Source organism: Rhamphochromis longiceps, linkage group LG10, assembly GCF_057381845.1.
Source record: "Rhamphochromis longiceps isolate RC_006_pf linkage group LG10, R_longiceps_female_GT1.1, whole genome shotgun sequence".
Taxonomy (NCBI): Eukaryota; Metazoa; Chordata; class Actinopteri; order Cichliformes; family Cichlidae; genus Rhamphochromis; species Rhamphochromis longiceps.
Window position 1 is genome coordinate 22,261,331 of NC_140566.1, and position 19,989 is coordinate 22,281,319.

At 38.0% G+C, this 19,989-nt stretch overlaps 2 protein-coding genes across 3 annotated transcripts; both read right to left on the reverse strand.

Annotated features, from left to right (window-relative positions):
- Positions 1 to 2,980: 2,980 nt before the first annotated feature.
- Positions 2,981 to 8,770, reverse strand: LOC146660915 (sorting nexin-12). Of its 2 annotated transcripts, XM_085420995.1 has the most exons (5): positions 8,393 to 8,770; positions 6,864 to 6,959; positions 6,455 to 6,579; positions 6,048 to 6,138; positions 2,981 to 5,507 (listed from the first exon to the last, which is right to left on the reverse strand). In XM_085420995.1, exons 1-5 carry the CDS (start codon positions 8,555 to 8,557, stop codon positions 5,502 to 5,504), a joined length of 483 nt encoding a protein of 160 aa, XP_085277121.1. In that variant the 5' UTR covers positions 8,558 to 8,770; the 3' UTR covers positions 2,981 to 5,501. The 2 variants fall into 2 exon arrangements, with proteins under 2 accessions (XP_085277121.1, XP_085277120.1); XM_085420994.1 differs by lacking the exon at positions 2,981 to 5,507 and having other exon boundaries at positions 6,021 to 6,138.
- Positions 8,771 to 8,946: 176 nt separating this feature from the next.
- Positions 8,947 to 17,810, reverse strand: LOC146660916 (cytokine receptor common subunit gamma-like). The gene is made up of 8 exons (XM_085420996.1): positions 17,660 to 17,810; positions 17,138 to 17,228; positions 16,351 to 16,517; positions 16,016 to 16,158; positions 15,755 to 15,920; positions 15,360 to 15,456; positions 13,475 to 13,535; positions 8,947 to 13,023 (listed from the first exon to the last, which is right to left on the reverse strand). The coding sequence occupies exons 1-8, from the start codon at positions 17,754 to 17,756 to the stop codon at positions 12,781 to 12,783; spliced, it is 1,065 nt and encodes a 354-aa protein (XP_085277122.1). The 5' UTR covers positions 17,757 to 17,810; the 3' UTR covers positions 8,947 to 12,780.
- Between the last annotated feature and the right edge of the window lie 2,179 nt (positions 17,811 to 19,989).

Consider the following 19,989-nt stretch of genomic DNA (forward strand, 5'->3'; position numbering starts at 1 on the left):
TTACCCAGCCATTGTGCTTTGAGTTGCTCTTTCAATTTACTTCCACTTTATCAGGCTAACCCAACTGGGTGTCTCAGCAAATACAACAAGCGTCATGGCTACAAACTGGGCTCCACAGTTAAAACGACTAACCAAACACCACCTAATCTCTGCTTTGGCCCTGCGTGCCCATCCTGTCTGCACACTATCATTACTCAGGACAAGGCCAACACTTCAAAGCTCACGTCTTCTATAGGTCACTGTGCTCACAGATGAGGAAGGTCATGGCCGCTGCATGCATGTCATTGTTCAGGCACATTCTTTAGTTCACTAAAAGATTCTAATTTTGGAACAATTTTAACATCTATTGTGAATCTTTTGGTGAGTGAGTGCTGTAATGTTACAATTAGTGTAACAGGTATAGAACAGCACGCGTGTCACACTTAAAGAGGGATTTTGTATAATTTACAAATAGCAGACCCTCTAAAAACTAATTTAAGAACGCAAAACTCTGCACTGTTAATCAAACACTGGCAGTGTTCTTTTACCAGCCTTGTGTAGCACACAGGCTGTGCTCTCTATGAACCTACTGGACTTATTTTTATTCATGTGGAAACAGTTGTGTCTAATTACAGTCATGCCTACTTTGGATCACCTGCAGCTCACAAGATTCTGGGACAACGTTAATCCACCTGTGGCGAGAATTTCCCTATGCCGTTTAATCCCGGCATTTCCTGAAGACCAACCTCAGCAAGAAAACGATTAGAGGACTTAAAAAACCGTCTTAGGTAAAACCTAAAACGACTTGTATGCATACATGCATACACACTTACATGCTGTTTTTTCTCTGCTTAAATTTTGTTTGTTTGTATCAACATTGTGGCAGCTTTGTGTGGTCATGTGTGTCACAGATAAAAACAAGCTTTTAGGTCACTGTTGCTTATGCTAATGAGAATTACAAACACCCTGACAAACCTTTGCTGAAAGTAGTCTGGCAGTTTGAGTTCCAGTTTTCTCCAAACCTGCAGTGTAAACTGACTACAACTAAACGTTATACACTCCTTGGCCACTTCATTAGGTACAAACTTAACTGCTGATACAAGGCAGGATGGATCCATGCTTTCGTGTTGTTTAAGGCCATTTTTTTGTTTACGCCAAATGGTTATCCTACCATCAGAATGCAGCAGAAATCAAGACTTAGGCAATCTTCTCTTGTCTAATTTTGGTGAAAACTGTAGGCTCAGTTTCCTGTTCTTAGCTGACAGAAGTAACACCCAGCGTGGCTGTAGTCCATCTGTTTACTTTTTGATATCTTGTGCATTCAGACATGCTCATCTGTATATCTTGGTTGTAAAGAGTTGTCATTTTCCCATTTGCATTACTTTTGCATTCCTATCAGCTCGAAGCAGTCTGCCCATTCTCCTCTGACATCAAGAAGATACTTTCATCCAGAGAATTACCACTTGCAAAAGTCTTTTGAGCCACCCTTAATTTCTTTATATTTTACTAGGAAAACAGGAGTTCTATCAAGCTTAAAAGTCAATACTTGGTGTGACCACTTTATTCTTCAACACAGCCTGAACTCTCTTAGCCAAGCTTCGTTCTAACTTCTTTATGCGGCCTTCTGGACAAGTTTGGTAGTCTTCGGGCTTCTTGAAGGCATTTAAAGTTCTTCCTTGGATGTTTCTCCCTTTTGTAGCATTCCCTGTCAAGATGATCCCACAATACTTCGATAAGGAGGATATCTGGGCTCTGAACCTGCTTTTTTGTGGTTTTCTATCTATGCTTTTACAACATTAGCAGTGTGTCTGGGATCACTGACATGGGGAAAAACAAAGTGGATGCAAACCTGAAACTTTCCAGATGGTATTGCATGGTGGATCAAAATCACCTTGAACCATAGCTTTTACCGTGTTTTACAGATGGCTGCAGTCACTGTTGTACCTTTTCCTGACAATATGTACAGAGGACGTCATATTGATCATCTCCTTTAAAACCAGAAATCTTTTGTATAATATGGCATAACAAATTACCTGCCTTTTCTCCCCATTTCCTTTTCTTAAGAATGGCCTCTTGACGGCCACCCTTTCACTAAGACATGACGAGGCCGCAGCGAACAGTAGATCGAGCAACTGAAGCGTCAGATGTATCTCTCAGGTCCTATGTCAGGTCTTTGCTGGATTTCTTATGGAAATTACTTTCACAAATTATTCATTTCTGCTTGTAGTTTTTTTTTTTAAACTGCCACCGTTTTTTCTCCTCATTTTTTAAGGACACACTGCATGCCATAATATATGCCAAGTTTTCAGCTAATAGCTGTTTGTGAATCACCTTGATGCAAAAGTGCAATTTCATGATTGTCAGTTTGTTTTCATACTTAACAAAAAATTGGGAACAAATGTTTTTTTTTGTGCCAGGTTGCTGGTAACAAATTGGCTTTCATGTGTAAACAACACTAGCTCATTGGGTTAGGTGCCTTTTTATGCTTGAATTAATCATAGCTCAGTGTTAAGTAGTTCAAAAACAAAAAGAAACTCCATCCATCCATCCATCCATTCGCTTCCGCTTATCCTTTTCAGGGTCGCGGGGGGCGCTGGAGCCTATCCCAGCTGTCATAGGGCGAGAGGCAGGGTACACCCTGGACAGGTCGCCAGTTTGTCGCAGGGCTAACACATAGGGACAGACAACCATTCACACTCACATTCACACCTAGTGGCAATTTGGATTATCCAATTAACCTATCCCCACAAAAAGAAACTATTCCCCGTAAATGCAACCAATATCCTGGTCTTTCAGAAATCCTGAACAACTAATCCTCAAGTCCACTTTTAAAAAAATGACAAGAACAAATCTAAAGATATAAAGAATAACTTAAGACCTGCCAGCCTACAATCATTTAATCTCCTCTGACTTACTCTTGCTCACTGACCTGACTTTTTTTTTTTTCCCCTGACTTTTGCTCCCATTTCTCTGCTGTAAAAGTCAAAAGAGACAGCACACAGCAGGCAGCAGGAAATTTAATTAGTGGACAGAATTAACAATGAAATTCCTGCAATGATGGCAACGTATTAATACACTTCACGATAATGCTGAGAGAAAGAAGAATACAGGTGAAAAGAAAAGAAAAAAGAAAATCAAGCCTCATTTTATAGCTCAATAAACCAGATGCTGTTACTGCCTTTAAACAATGAATGTCTGTTCATATAACAAATCTCTTATCACAGTGCTTAGACATGGTTATTTGCCCAACTCAACAAGTATTTGTGAAACAATCCTGTGTAAGAGCATGTCCAGAAATATCAAACTCAGGGGAGAAAACAGCGACTGGAGTGACTGGAGTCGCCATCATTTTTATGATGCTACATGTTGCTTGACTTTGGGAGGTCATCATCAAAATCACATCTCAGCTAGCAAAAGAAAACAAGAGCAAGAAATTACTTTCTTTTTAAAGTAATCGAATGGAAAAAAAAAAAAAAAAAAAAGACATTCCAAAAACAATCATTGTAAACAAAAACAAACAAACAAAAAATGGCTAAAAAGATATATGGTTTTCCTCACTGATTATTAGATCAAAAATAGTGTACATACAGTAAGTGGAATGACTGAATGAAGATACAACATCAAACAATTTATACATTGGATCTCTTAAGTTTCATTCCAGGAACAGAAAGCTGTGTTTTCTCTACATCGTTGACACTTATGAGGTCTGACATCAGCTTTATGACGTGATGTAGAAATAAATGTACACGGGGCAGGTGCAGCAGACTGTACCGTCTTTGCAGTGAGAGAGAAAGGGAGAGATTAAAAAAAAAAAAAACATGAGAAATGATACACCAACGTGCAATCGACAGTGTTCTTTGACTGACACTCTTTTAAATAGAGCCTAACGATGCACGCTGACTAATGTGATTATCTGCAGAAAGCATCACATGATGACCAGATGAGGCTGGGTCCATACAGTATGACAGCTCCTGTTCTTTTGCATCATTTTTCACCAACTAAGCTTTTCTCAGATCATCATTACATTTTAAACGTTTATTTACACAGGTAGTCCCGTTGAGACTCAACGTCTCACTTACAAGACAGACCCGTTTAATCTGTACCATGCAGTTTTTAGAGTTGCTTGAGCTTTACAGCCAAACAGTAAAAACAAAAAACAAAACACTGAAGAGAAGTGCAACACTGGGGTGTCTGTCATTTAATAGTAGTATAGATATATAAGGCAATAATAAGGAATTACCCTGGACGTGCAAACTTCTACTCTTTACTTGCATCGGGAGATCAGGAGAACCATTTCTACTCTAAAACCTTTCTGGACTGAAAGATAAGTGACTCTTATTCAATCAGTCAGGCAGGTAAAGAAGTTGTGATTGCAAATCTAATACAAGCTTAACATGGTACATTACAGAGGAGTTCATGCAGTTTCCATAAGCGAAGTGCTTTCCTGAGCTTCTGTGCAGCACATGCCACCAACAAGCATCATGCAACGTAGTTTTTTTTTTTTTTTTTTGGGGGGGGGGGGGGCGCGCAAAATATGCCATGATGCTGTCCGTTTTAAGACTTATGTGACCAATAAGCAGCTTTTTTTTTTTGCTGCCATATGTATGGACAATAACTTCAACTGATTTAGTTCATTAGTCATAAACTTTGTCTAATGAACTGCACATGTAAACATTTGATTGGTACACAAAATGCAGGACATATTGTGTCAAGGTTTACGTGATGGTACAATTGGCCGATTTGTTTTTCAGACGTAGATATTTCTGTACAAATGTACAGTATCCAAGTCTGAAAAGAAAAACAAAAAACATCTTAACAAAAAAAGAAAAGAAAAAAAAAATAGATCAGAATCAACAGGTATAGCAACATAACTGTGATCAGAGTCGTGTAAGAGTTTGATCAGCGAGGCTAACACAAATGTACTGCAAAGAAAGCGTGCAAGTGTGCCATGCAGCCAGGGATTAGTGTGATTGATAATGACAGTGTATCTGAATTAGTTTGACAAGAAATGTCTTAAAAGAGCTGAGGTTGTAGGTGATGTACAGTATTTAATCCCTATTAAACAATAGTTCACATAACTCATATACTAGTGGTGGTTTGTCTTTCCACTGGCCTGATATTTGTGGAATGAGAAACATCTGCAAGCCAGTTTAGAAGAAACACTTTAACTTCAGCACTCTTATTAAACCCCATTTACATTAGTGGTTACTGTTAGAAAAGAAACGCTTGAAAACTGGCTTGCAGAGTACCGTCACCTTTGCAACACACCACAATCACATTATCCTTTTTTTTTGTGGGGGGGGGAATAACATGTTTTTATAATGCACCAGAGACCACGTCTGGCTGTACTTACAAAGTGAAATGACAGATTGCAGTCAGATCTCTGTTAACATGTGGTATTAAGTTTTGTTTTACTGAAGTATTTGTGAACTATCGCCTTTGGTCTTGTTAGTGCCCATGCAACCACCTTTAATTCCAGAAAGCTCTTAGAGACAGAATAAAATAAAGCAAACTTACTTCATTCATACCTAAAAAAATAAAACAAAAACAAAGAACAAAACAGGATCAGAATTCTCATTTACAGTCTGCATGCATCCTTATGGTACACATTAGCTCCAGCACACATATTTAGACGTTATTCTACTTTATTCACATTATATTACAATCATGAATATATGACACTCATCTGTGGAAAGTCTGAATGTATCGTACACCGTTTCCATTCCTGCAAATTACTATTTAGTGCCAAATATTAACGATATTATGAATGCTACTGACAGGTGCTTTTCTTAATATACAGTTATAAAATAAACGCACACGGAAGAGAGGAGTCAAAGTTGTCTGAAACATCGTCAACATGTTCTATGTGTTGCCAAAGTTCATGCTCTAACTCCAAGATAAAGACGATATGACTTTGCAATAATATCCACAGAGTGAAAGAAAGAGACAGACAAAGAGAGAGATTAAGAGAAGTTAGGAGGGAAGAGAAGGCAAGAGGCAGTCCGTTCTACAGCCCCAACAGTTTAACCCCCAACTGCCCGTATCCCTCAATAACCCTAGTGTCGTACTTTTCCAGGAATGTAGTTACGGTCAATGGTTTCCTCTTGAAGAAACATGTGAAGACAGCGCTCGTTCTGGGCCAAGGGGTGACCTGCAATTCTATACAGAAACACAGAAACAAACATTGTAAACTCACTCTCTGCTCATTTTAAAATGCTTTTCAGGAACGCTGTGGAAAAGCAGCCATGGATTTGTTGCTTGGTTCTCCTTTCCCAGGCACAGATTAGATTAAGCCTTGTGTTGGGCTACACAATTTTGACAACAAACAGCTCACTAAAGTGGATAGAAAAACTTAAAGAAACGACAGCAATGGCTTTGATACAAGTTCAGCGATAGAAAAAACACAATGAAGTCTTGCTCGCGTCTCCCTCCACCCAAGACTCCCGCCTATAATGTAATTTTGTGACTAACTGACCTGTTGATAAACTGCTCCAGGCCCGATCTTCGCTCCTCAATGAATGACTCGTCAAAAAGACCCTCATCACTGCGAAAGGGCAACTGTCTCTTCAGGGCCTTGCCCGGCAGAGGTGGTACAACAATCTGAAGGAGGCAGGGGTCGACACAAAGAACAGAAAAAAAAAAGAAAAAAGAAGGAGAAAAAAGTCCACACTCAACATGAAACAAAGTCAACACCGTAGACATTTCCACTGCCAAATTTGGGCCCTCATAACAATTTCATGTAGAATAGCCGTGCAAGCGCATGTAAACATTTTAATCACCATATTTTTGTTTCAGAAAATAATAATAATCAGATTACTTATTTTATATGGTCAAGTCACACAATGCAATCTCTGCACTTACATTGTTAATTATTATTCACTCACCTTACTGTCTCTTTCCAGCTCATTCTTTAACCACTCAAAGTCGCTGTATCTTCTCCTCACACAGGAGTCCTTTAATTTGAAAATGGGAAGGTTCGTCTACAAAGAGAAGGCAAAAAACAAAACATGTTGGTTAATTTGAAATTCAATCATCTGCATGAGATGGCAACTGATATGTAAGGAAAGGACCTGCACTACAATTCCAACTATTATCAGTTTTCTTCCCCTATTTCACTAAAAGCTTTAACTCATCTTTTATCTGGCTACAAATCAGATCTGCTAATAACTGGCAAAGGTTTGTTCTGTACAGAAAAAAATTTATCTATACTTTGTTTATTTGAAAAGCAATTAAAGCCACTTGTAAAAGCACAGATTATGACTGCAGCGACCCTCTGCTTTCCACTATTGATCCCAGTGAGGGTTAATTGGACTGATATGGCTTTTTGGTAATTATTAGTTAACCACAGGCCCCTGACCCAATCTTCCCTACCATGGTCTATTACAATTTTCAAGCACTGAGAACAGTAAGTTGTTCATATTGTGCAAGGCAGACTCTCCACAGTGCCACAAAATGATGATTTGCAGGAAAGGCAGGCACGTTAACATTCAATTACACAATTATAGTGCGTCTGTGTTGTGTCACTGAATCAGCTTCCTGAAACGTCCTTAGAATTAGCTGTGTTAGTGATTTCCCACGTCTCACATTCTTTTAAGCTTAGCCGTCTTTCTAGTGAACAAGTTAGTTAAAACTTGTGACTGTTACATTAAATTTGACTTACACAATTTCACAACAGTCAAATAAAAGCCACTTTACAGAGAACCGTAAACTTCCTTGCAACACTATAGAAAAAACCCAACATTTAACTCGACCTCTTCATATTTCAATAATCACAAAACACTTATGCGTTTTGCTCTACGGTTTTTAGAAAAACACCAACACTGTTAGCCTTTTTCATTCAGCTTTTCTCTGAATATCAATATGAAACTGTCGAAGAATATGTACGAATAACGTTTGGTTACTCCTTCATATATCCAGATACTATCCACTGATGTATTTAGCTCTAGAAATCCAGACAGACAAACAATGTAACATTAAATCAGTCTTAATTTACTTTACAGCGCATTATCACATATAGCTAGCAGTTAGCTTCCCGGAGTCTGCTGGAAATTCCTGGTTTTGTTTTAATGTTTTATTTAGTTTCCTTTTACTTAACGCAGACTAGCTCACAAACAATACTGTAAGCTGAGGAAAAACTACGGTACTGACTTTGAACTAGTGACACTGCTTACATTCCCGTAATTGCACCTTAGCATACCTTCAAGAAACTTCTACATGTTAGCTAGGCCGCTGACAGTCCCAGCTGCTCGATTTTTACTCGCGCCCCACCTCGAGCTACTCTACGACGAATAGCGACAACGTAACGGCACGGTGACCGTGGCTAACTGGCTAGCATCGGTACTGTAATTAAGAGTTAGCTTAGCGCCAAAAGCTAATGCTGCAAGGTGTTTGAGGTTTACGCCTCGATACCTACCCTCATGCGAACTTCGTAAGTTGTGTAACGGCCCCGTCCGACTCCAACGATTTGTGGATCATAAACGTCTATCTCCAGGAAATTGCTGGGGGGACCGTAAGCATCAGTCAGGTCCTGGGGCTTGGAATTCAACCGGCGAGTGTCGGCCACCACAGGATCTGACATTTTGTCGGGTTGTGATTTTCAGACGACCAACGGAGAATTAGCGTCAAACCAACTAAATACACAGTGAAGTCTTAAATGTCATCTGAAGACATCAACTGCTTTCGATAGCTGACCGCTTCAGCTGGGGAAGTAGCCGACTTGTGTAGCTCTCTTTGCGGGGGCCAGCCGCCTTGCGCCCTACCCTACCCTTCTTGAATCAGAAAAATGCGTTGACTCAGTTCCGTACTGTGCGGGACACTCCGCACTCCCTCTAATGGACACACAGATATTGCTGATTGTACTGGGTTTCTTTTATACCCATCGCTACAGTAGAGCAATTCACAGGACTAAAGTTTTGATGAAAAAACACAAAACAAAACACAGTATTTGTATTTATTTATTTATGTAAAAAAAACAAAACAAAAAAAAAAAAACAGAAGTAGAGACGTACAAGGACCAGAGAGAGGTAATGTGCAAGCTAGCAAAAAATATATATGACACAAAAATAAAGGTAACAAAAACATTAAGGCAAAGAAAAAGTACAACAAAATTGTTTTAAATAGATATCATTGAAGTTATATTTGTATACAGGTAGAGGAAATTATTGTTTTCTCAATGTTTTGAGAAAGAACATAGCAGTTACACATGTTTATAAAAATGATAAAACGATTTTTTTAAATCAACAAAATGATAATTTGGTTGTTAACTAATGACAAAGTGTGATATTAGAAGAGTATGAATGATGGCAAAACACATCTATTTGTTTGTCTGTTACAAAACATTTTCGGCATAAGTTTTACAATAACACTATTAGCGAGTAAACGATTGTATCATTCAATGATATAGAATAGAATAGAATAGAATAGAATAGCCTTTATTGTCATTGTACAGAGTACAACGAAATTGGAGTGCCACTCCCTTATATACTGTAACAGTAACAGTAAGATGTTTGGTTAAAATGCTAAGGCTCCACACTTACACGGTTATTTTTCAAAACGGAGATTTTCCGTTTGTGTTTTTTAAAAAAAAAAAATCCTGTCCACACCTAAACGCAAAATTGAAGGAAAACGCTGCTACGAACATGCCAAAGCAACAGGTGGCGACATATTCCTAACCTTGTAGAAATGTTGGCCAATCATAAGTAATGGCCTGTATTTGTATAGCGCTTTACTAGTCCCTAAGGACCCCAAAGCACCAGTGTGTGAATCCACTCATTCACACACTGGTGATGGCAACTGCATTGTAGCCACAGCCACCCTGGGGTGCACTGACAGAGGCGAGGCTGCCGGACACTGGCGCCACCGGGCCCTCTGACCACCACCAGTAGGCGGTAGGTGAAGTGTCTTGCCCAAGGACACAACGACCGAGACTATCCAAGCCGGGACTCTAACCGGCAACTTTCCGATTACAAGGTGAACTCCCAACTCTTGAGCCAGATCGCCTATAAAGTCTAGAAGCCTGGACGGGAAAGAGTAAACAAAGATGGCGCATAGAAGCAGAACTGAGTCCTATGTGTGGAGGGACAGTAACTGTGTGTGTATATGTAAGCATTTAAACACTGCAGAGAGTACAAGTAACAGTATTTTGTGTAAGTCTGCCATTGTAGAAATTCATTTCACCGAAACAATAACGTGGCACACAGTGTGACGTCAAAAAAGGCGCACACCTTTGACGCTGCGTTTTCTCCGTTTTCCTCGTCCACAGTAATTGCAAAAACGGACTTTTCGAAAATATCCACCCTGGCAGGCGTTTTTAAAAATCTCAGTTTTCAGTGACCGAAACGCCGTTTACGTGTGGATGAAAGGTGCAAACGCATAGAAAAATCTGCATTTTCAAAAATACTCGGTACGTGTGGACGTAGCCTAAGATATCATGTTTTCAAATTGTCCAAATCTGCAGGCAATATTTGCTCTTCCCTACTTATTCTACAGTTTTAACAGTTTACATATGACAAAAAAAGATTATTGAGCAAAGTATACATATGTAAGTTTATATTTCTACACTTTTTTCAGTAAGCTCAAAATGTGAATATTTATCAAAAATATAATAATATTTCCAAGGTCAGTTTTCAGAGTAGAATAAAAAAGCTATTGTAAGCTGCCCTGAAGCACAAAGACCTTTACTTATTTTTATTGTGGGTTTTCCTCCTGGTCATAGCTGCACTGCTTAACAATGTTCCCTCTAATTTTTCACATGTCTGAGCGAACGCACAAACTCCCTGAGCAATCCCTTGGACCACTGTGAGCGACATCAGACATGTGCACTGTGGTCACGCCGGCATCAAATCCATCCAAGTTTCATGGTTTATTAAAATAATCAAATTACAGCGTTTACATTTATGTTAGACTACTTTTAATTAACTGCTTTAGCCCACTTACAATGGAAATGTAAAAAAATCTTGTTCATGACCTGTGTAGTATGTTAACACTTGGAAGTAAAAATAACTTGAACTCCAATTTCGAAAACACAACTTTCTTTCTTTTTTTTAATTTTTTTTTTATTTTTATAAAGCTCTTACTTGTATTATGAGTCTGTGGTCTGGGAGAGAGTCCTGTAACTCTGTCTCCAAAATACAGTATATAAAGACCAATGCTGGGCAATTAATTATATAGTTACTTCTTCAAAAAAGTAACTCAGTTTGGCAAACAACAACGTTTTTGCAGCTATTTTTTAAATGCAGCCAAGGCGTTTTTAAATAAACATTTCAAACTATTTACAGAACAATCAGCTGTTCTGCATCAAATCTGATGCCACAAAAATTATTTGTGTCACTCCAAAAAATTATTTCTGTCCACTATGAGATAAAGGAGAACAACAGCCTGATACCTGCAGGCCTGATAACAGGAGATGTATCACTGCTGTAACACCTGTAACATTCAGCAGTCGCCTCATTGTTCTGACACACACAACAAAACTACTGACTACACTACACACTAACGACACAAGATTTGCGCTAAACGTTGCAAATCTCTCACATCTCAAAACACCGCCATCACTCCTAAAACTTCCCCCTTTCTTAACAACTAGATGCCACGTTGCCATATCATTTTTGATTGGTTGACATGGTACTTTTTTGGACGAATAGGAAAGGCAGAGGGGAGTGGGGTTTGTTTTTGCTCACAGGTGGAGAGTGCTTTCGAGCCTTTTTTCTTATAAAACGCCGATTTAACCGTTTCTTCCTGCAGTAAATATAAACAATGACAGTATTCAGGAAGAAAACCAAACATTTCATATATTTTTTATCACAACCCTGGTTTTATGTGGCCTATCAACACAATTTAAAAACTGCTATACAGTCCCCAATTTTTCCGTCAATTGTTCCGTCTGTCCTGCTCACATCTCCAATGGTTGTACACCTTGTCATTAACGTGGCTTCTCTCCACATCAGCCACGCCCCTTTGCTAGCTAAAACACCGGTGTCGGCACATAAGGACGCTGTCATAGCCTGTCAACCACGTTGATTGGCTGCGCATATACGCATTATTGGCTGGATTATGGGATAAGGTGGCATCGTTCCCATATCGTTCCCAGTCACTTACTGACTAACACTGCGAAACAGAATTGTTAAAGTATTAATTTTAATTTCAATTCAGGTTAGATTTCTTTTGTGCCCAACGCAGAATTTCTGTGCGCGGAGACCGTGCCAGCAGTGCGCAATTGCGCATGTGCGCAGCTTAGAGGGAACATTGCTGCTTAAGTTAAACTCCTTGCTTTTTTCTGAGTAAAGTTGGGCTTGTATGTATTAATATGTAATTACTTTCAGCCCAGCTTACAGGATACAATACTGCGTCTCTCCAAATTAACACTTTAACAATCGTTCTTGCTTTAAAAAGAAAACAAAAATTTAAAAAAAGATAAAAAAAAAAAAAACATTTGAGGGATTGGATATGAGAACAGTTCCTGGTGCTCATTTCGGAAGTCAACAAAGGATTATACGTACGTCAAAGCCTCAATTAGTCAAATATTTAGAGTCTAAACAATGTTTTCAAGAGTAACCATAAATTACACAAGGATTTTAGAAACATATTAAAGTCTTTATGAACTTTATTAACTTCTAAAATTTTAATCGGATGCTTTGGTTTTACCTGTATAATAGGCATTGTTCAAATTAAATTCCTGAACCAATTATTGGGGTTATTCTTATAGTAACTATTGGGCTACCATTTATTTGGTCAAATTAAGGTATCTCTTGCAATCAGGCAGGAGGTTTGTTGATTCATGTTTGTGAAATCCAAACATGGCTCCTAAACAGAAGCCTTTTGCACCTCCTCAGATGAAAGTGGGTTAGAGGGAAAGGGGGCGGACAGGTCTTCTGGATCGTGTTCGATGGAGCAGTCGGTTTGGTCGGTGGTGACAGAGCAGGTGGAGCCGTCGGAGCTCACCACATCAGACTGGGAGACATAGTTGTACTCACGCACAGGGCAGGCACGCTCGTTGTAGTCCGGTTTAAAATTGTCTTTCAGGCCTTTGGAGAACTGAAACCAATCCTTAAAAAAGAGAGAAAAAAAACCTCACTTGTAACGAATAATTGCTTCCCCAGATTTTGATGACCAAAATCACTCAAACACAAGAGTATTTCTATTTTTAGCCATTAAGTGGCACTATTGTCAGGCTTTTCGTCCAACTCTTGATCCAGAGATATTAAAATCTGTTAAACTGATTGCCTGAACATCTACAGACATTCAAGGTATCCAGAAGATGTAAACCAAGCTGTTCTTTAGTCCAATCAATGACATAAATCAACAGCTACTGAACTAATTGTCATGAATCTTGATGCAAGTGTTAACATTAAAGCTACTAAAATCCATGTAGAAGCTCATTTGCCATTTAATTCTTCCAGTAACTTCAATAGCTTTCCAAATTCATATTAACAACTATATAAAACCCTTGTAAGACTGGGAATTTCAGGGAGTGGACAGAACTCTGGATGCCACTGACCTCGATGTTATGCAGGAATGGAGATGGCTTGGGAACCACAGGGACGAGGATGATTCTGAGCCTGTATGGGAGGTAAGGAAATCTTTAGCATTCACATTATCATCAAACAGCAACAACTGCATTAGACTTTGTTGGTTTCAGAACTCCAACTGAGCGTGGCTGGCAGACAGCTTTTGACATTAAGGTCAGGATCATCCGATATAAAGGTGCAAAATGCTCCAGATCCAGTCCCCCCCATAGATGGATGATAACTGTGATCTTTAGAAATAAAATATTTATATCCCATAACACATACATAGCTTTTGATTAATTAACAATGCAATCTGTCTCTCCAACCATTGTTAAAAATAATTAATGGTAGTCATGTGGAAGCTAATAATCCCCCATATTCACAAGTAATCGCCACAGCAGGGAGCTCTATGTGTTTGGCACATTTTTACACCGTGTCCTTACTGATGTAATGATATTCTGATGTTCTGACAGGCCTAAACAACAGAGTGGCCTCAGATCTAGTCAAATTGCTGATCTAAAATATTCTTTGAGTCTGCCGCTGTCCGTGTCACATATACTTCGGGAACTTTATGAATGAATGAAGTCAATTTGGAAAAGTTTCCAAAATGCACAGCGTGTAACACATTGCGTTATCTGTAAAGTCTGTTCTTTGATTGCTTTGCTGGTTAATTTCTTTCAGTGTTTCTGGAAGGAAACTTTGTAGGCTTAGCTTATTTCACAGGTGTGTTTAACGTCAAGCATTTTCCTTTTCGTATTATTTGAAGGTTATTTAAGGTCAGACTTTTATAGATCAAATAACTAATGTGTAATTTTGAAGAAAGTAAGAGTTTCAAAGCTAGACCTTGGTTATCAGCATCCATATTATAAAATTTAGCCACAGTAAAGTTCCCTGTGTTTGCATTTATTGTTATAGGTATATATTGTTGTTAATTTGTTTAGAGAAGCAGTCATAGAGTTATAAAATACATCCAAATGATCTATGAGCTGATCCTAATACATCGTGGGATAACCAGGGGCGTGATGAAGGTGATTCAGGGTAGCAATTTATGATGAATGTATAGTGAATAATGTGTAATGGTTTGATGTCTGTACTGACAACTGAGAAAAATCTGGGTTACCATCAGCAATGGTAACAGTAATTAAAAAAGGAATGTTTGTAACTTTGCATGATTGCAGATCATTTAGAAGGGATCTTTGGTCAAAACACATCTTCCTGTACCAGAATTTAGTCTTGTAGGCGTCTCTGTGTACTGTGGTCTTCTGCCTTCAGAAATGTTGTGTGTTTCCTGGGTTGTGTGAGATCTGTCAGATGTTGTGCAATGGAAACTTTCCACAAGACAACAAGCCTTTGATACCATCTAAAAACGATCTTTAATCTTTTCTTTGGGTCACTCGTTTGCACTCGTTTTGGACAAGTGATCTGCATTTGTGTTTGGTTGATGGTTTTTTTGCAGCCTAGATTTTATACACTAGTGCACAGTGGATATATTAATTGTTAATTATTTGTTTACATTTGCTGTACTGATACAGTAAGTCCGGGGTGTCAAACCTAAGGCTTGAGTGCCCGAATCGGCCAGGCAAAGGCTCCAATATGGCCCACTGGATGATTTTGAAAAATGTGAAGAAGGGCATACATTTTTGACTTTTAACTGTGTTTTCACAAGTTCAAAACAGATAAAAGATAAATATTTAAATGACAGAAAAGTAAGTATAAAAGTGCGTAGGTATATATAAAAGTATACAAGTTAACAACAACTTTATGTGCTATTGTACACTGCAATTATAGTCTGTGGCTGTCACAAAATCACATGGTACACCACCTGGATCTGTGATCTGATCATAGAGCAATCATTTGAGTTATGGAAAAACCCACCTTTCATGGTGCATTAATAGCATGGCCAGCAGGATGAAACTGATTGCACCCACCAGATATATCACCGGCGTCCACGGAGACATCAAATCTTTAGAGTCTTTGAAGAAGAAAAAAGAAGGAAGTTATTTGTATGAATGCTTAATTCTAATGTTTTGTGCAGTGTGGAAGCAACATTAGAGCCACTTAAGTTTTAATAATTGTTTGAATCCCAGTTTGAAAGTTGTTGAATAAGAAACAAAATCTACCTATGATTTCTTTGCAGTGTTCAAACATTTTAACTGATCATTATTATTAGTGTTTTGTTGCAGAGCTAATTGTCCCCCCAAGATGACCCTATATTCACTGGCAGACATCGTTTCACCATGCCACTAAGAATATCTATGAAGTAGTTTTACATGTGCTGTTGTTGGATCCCCAGACCACAGGCTCACTCCAGTCACTCCAGAATATGGACTCTCCACAGGAATCATCTATTCTGTTCCGCACTTGCAGCTCATATCGGGAACTGCTTGAGGGCAAGTTGATGCAGTATTTCTGTATCCCGGCGCTAACTTTAGAGAACTGGAAAATCAGACGGAGTTGAGAAAACATTAGACTGGGAGAGAACAAAGAGAGATGAAAAAATAAAGGAATTAAAAAGGATGAAAGAAACCTACATCCCAGTTATTGTTGTTTGTCCTGAAGCGGACCTCACCCTCCACACAGTGTAAGGGAGCAGGAGAAGTGTGGTTCCAGTAAAACCACAGATTAAAGTCCGACCCATTCAGGACAGTCAGGTTGGTTGGTGGGTTTAACTTGACTGGAGAAGTATACAAATAGGCAATAACATGAGGAGGCATGCCAATTTACTTTTATGACAGAACACTAACAGCAATTTTCCTTTAAGTTACTGTGTAAAGTGTAAAAAACGTCCCATTAATTCTAATAATGATCCCTTCATTAATTGATTTATTGTTTTAAACTCAAAGTTAATACCAGGTTATATGCATACCTTGTTTTTTAAGCTCGTGACCCTTCTCAAAATTTTCGCTCCCATTTGTCAGTCGAGTTCGAAATGTTTTGAATCTATCTCCCGAATCTACCTGCTGGTTACATCCAATGTTCACGTTGTTCTCTGTCAAATAGTGGTTGCATATTTTCCATTGGTCATTGCCCAACCTGTAGATGAATCAAAAACATAACTATTCCAACAAAGAAAAGCATGCAGACGTATCATATTTAGATACAATCAATATGATCTTAAATATGATGTAATCTCAAGTTTAATACTTTATTAGTTCTAGTTCTAATTGCTCAACAGTCCAAACTATTTGCCATATTTCTCATTTCATGATGTTCTAAATGTTTTCAGTTGTTGAAAGGTCTGGACTGCAGGCAGGCCGCTTCAACACCCGGACTCTTCTACTATGAACTTCTTTCATGCCTAATAAATATTCCAGGTCTGTTACCCAAGTAGTTGATATTTTTCTTAATAATTTCTTAATATTTTCTTAAAATGAAACTTTTTTCTCAGTTTTTTCTATGGTCTATTGTGAATAAAATATAGTGCTTATGAGACCACTCTATTCTGTTTTTCTTTTCATGTCACATAGCATCCCAACATTTTTGGAATTGGGGTTGTAGTTCAGAAAAGGTAGAAAATGTCTTTTACTGTTAATGCTGAGAGTAAAATAGATTTTCATCACATCTTTCACTCAAGTACAACATTTAATTATAGTCTGATTAATTTTAGAAGACATTACAAAGATGTGTTGGTGCTATTATCAACAACTACGCACTTGCTGTAGAAGGTGTAGTTGACCTCAGGAGTCCCGGTCTTATTCCATTTGCAGGAAACATAATCTAGATTCACCACCAAGCAATCCACATCTGTTAAAAAACATGATAGATTTGAGATCAATGAAAGATAAAACCTAAAACGATGAATGATGGTTAGGCATATATATGAAACCTACACAAAGGGCAACAGACTGATCGTAGTACAGTCATACACTCAAAGACAAGGAAGTAAGAGCCCCGTGCTCTGGAGGGGAAATTCTCACAAAACGTGCTTAATAAAGGAAGGCTCTGCATTAACCTGAATTTAATATAGATAGTGTTCATTCATATCTCAAGGTACAAATAACTTCTCAAATATACATTGAATGATAGTGTTTGGGATATAAGTTAATGTAATATAACAAAAGTAGAGCGATCGACTTTCAAAGATGTCGACACAGGTTTACGACACTTCCTACCGATGTTGCGAATGTCTTGTATTTTTTTAAAAAACGTATTCGATCATCTTCATATGCTCTTACCTTGTGATTTTTTGGCAAATACGTGTCCAGTCAGATAAAGAAGTAGAAGTAATCTTGTCGACATCATGGCGAATAGAAACAGGATGTAAGCCCGCATCAACACTGAAATATCACCGTGTCTTGTGGGGTTTTTTTTTCTTCTCTTCCTGTCAATGTATTGGTGCCTGTAGCACGGCTATGTCACTATATGGCAGATACACAGTCTTCATACTTTCATAGTTCATAAAGTTAATAGTTAATAAACTCTAGTTAAGAGGTTAAATCAAGTTTTTGGATGTCATGATTACTTAATGTATATAAGCTGTCTTAATCATTTTAGCAGGAGAAAGACAAAGTAGAGAGAAGGTAAAATCTCTGTTAATATTTTTGTTTTTTTAAGGGTGTTTTTTATATCACAGGTATTATCTGTTGGATGTAAATGCAATAGCTTCAACTCAAAGACATCTGATATTTTTTACCACAATGAGACAAAAGTGAAAACAAACTCATTCTGGTCATTTAACACAGGTGTGACACTAAACTGTTGCAGTTTACTTTTATGTTCCTTCTTATTTGGACAAATCTGTCAATTACAAAAGAATATTAAAGAATCCCGACCCTTTTAACAGGTCAAATTAGCTGAATTACTACTCATCCGTAGCACGAGATGTCATAACATTCGATCAGTGTCACTTTCAGAGTTTTGTGGGTTTCCTGTCAGAGGAAACTGCTTTCAAAAATATAGACTGAAACTATGTACACTAGACTTGAAGTTGGACTTTTAATGTCCTGTAAAATAAGTACAACACACAGAGAAGGTTTTATGCAATCTTTATTGAATCGTTCAAGAAATAGTTCTGTTTTTAGTCAGCCAGTCTTACATTTTCTCTGCACTTCTACTATCATTTGCTGCCAAAGTGAGCTTAAGGTGGATCTTGTTGGTTTAGCTAAGATTTTCTTTACAGTCTACGAGTCCTGTATGTATTCTTTTCTGATGAAAGAGAAATGATGGACAAATCAGAATCACATTGTGAAATGTAGTGTCCATGTTCATGCACAGCATAAACATAAGCAATTTTATAATTTTAACCTGTTTAACCAAATGAGTTAATTTCTTACATTCATTTCATCAAACAGCAGCCGTCAACTCCCACATCTCAGATAAATATTTAAACTAACATTTGCTGTTTGAAGCCACAGACAACAGTTAGCTCAGCTTAGTTCATTTACAGCAAACTGGATCGGGGGCTTTCTGTGTAAATTGCTGTGGGTTTTTTTACTGCCGTATTCTGTTTTTTGGAGAGGAAACGCAGCGTTTTTAAGAACTGTGCTATCTCTGTTCTAACCACAGTTATAATGAAGTACAAATGTTCAGATAAAATACTTACTTTAAACTCAACACACTCACACATAGCACCTTTCACTTGGTCGACGTCTGCGGGTTCACGAGACCTTACAGTTCATTTTGACATTTTTTTGACAGCTGCAGCAGTGTGGCATTTACTGATTTGACTTTGTGTGTCTATGTCTGTGTGTCATCATGACACTATGTGGTTCTGTCTACACCTACTTTGACTGGAACTTATAACAAAGAGGAGTTTCAAGTTCTCTGGTCTGTGTTTATTTGTTGTCTATCAAAACAGTGACGTCACCAGTGTACTGGTGACAATGAGTCCACATTTCCTTATCTGACAGAAATATATGAACTTTCCTGTTATTTCTGACCGTATGTTAAATAAATGTCTGCCAGATAAATACAAAAATAAAAGCTCAATTGACAAAACTAGTTTAGAAAATGATTTTAGACCCTTGTGATTCTTATATTTTGGCACCTGTGTGCAGACAAAATGTACGTGTCCAAACCAGCCTCCCCTCTCTGATAGTCTCCAAATATTTACTGTGCAATAATCAATAATTGCACAGTGTCAAAGTATATCATGCATTGCAAACTGCACATACACAGCTTCACAGAATACAGGTAATGCCTCGTCATACAGTGCGTGTAGATATGTTTGATGACCAAAAAACAAAAAAAACAAATTAGGATCAATATATAGGACTATAAAAATACACACACACACACACACACACACACACACACACACACACACACACACACACACACACACACACACACACACACACATAGCTCAAACAAATAAACCGAACCCAAAAATAAGACACCCCAGATCTGAATTAATGAAATATTCGTATACTTTGTTCTTGACATAGCTGAATTTTTTGACAACAACATCATACAAAAATTATCAATGGAAATCAAATGTAGCTACCCATGGAGGTCTGGATTTAGATTCATACAAAATTAAAGTGGAAAAACAGACTACAGGCTG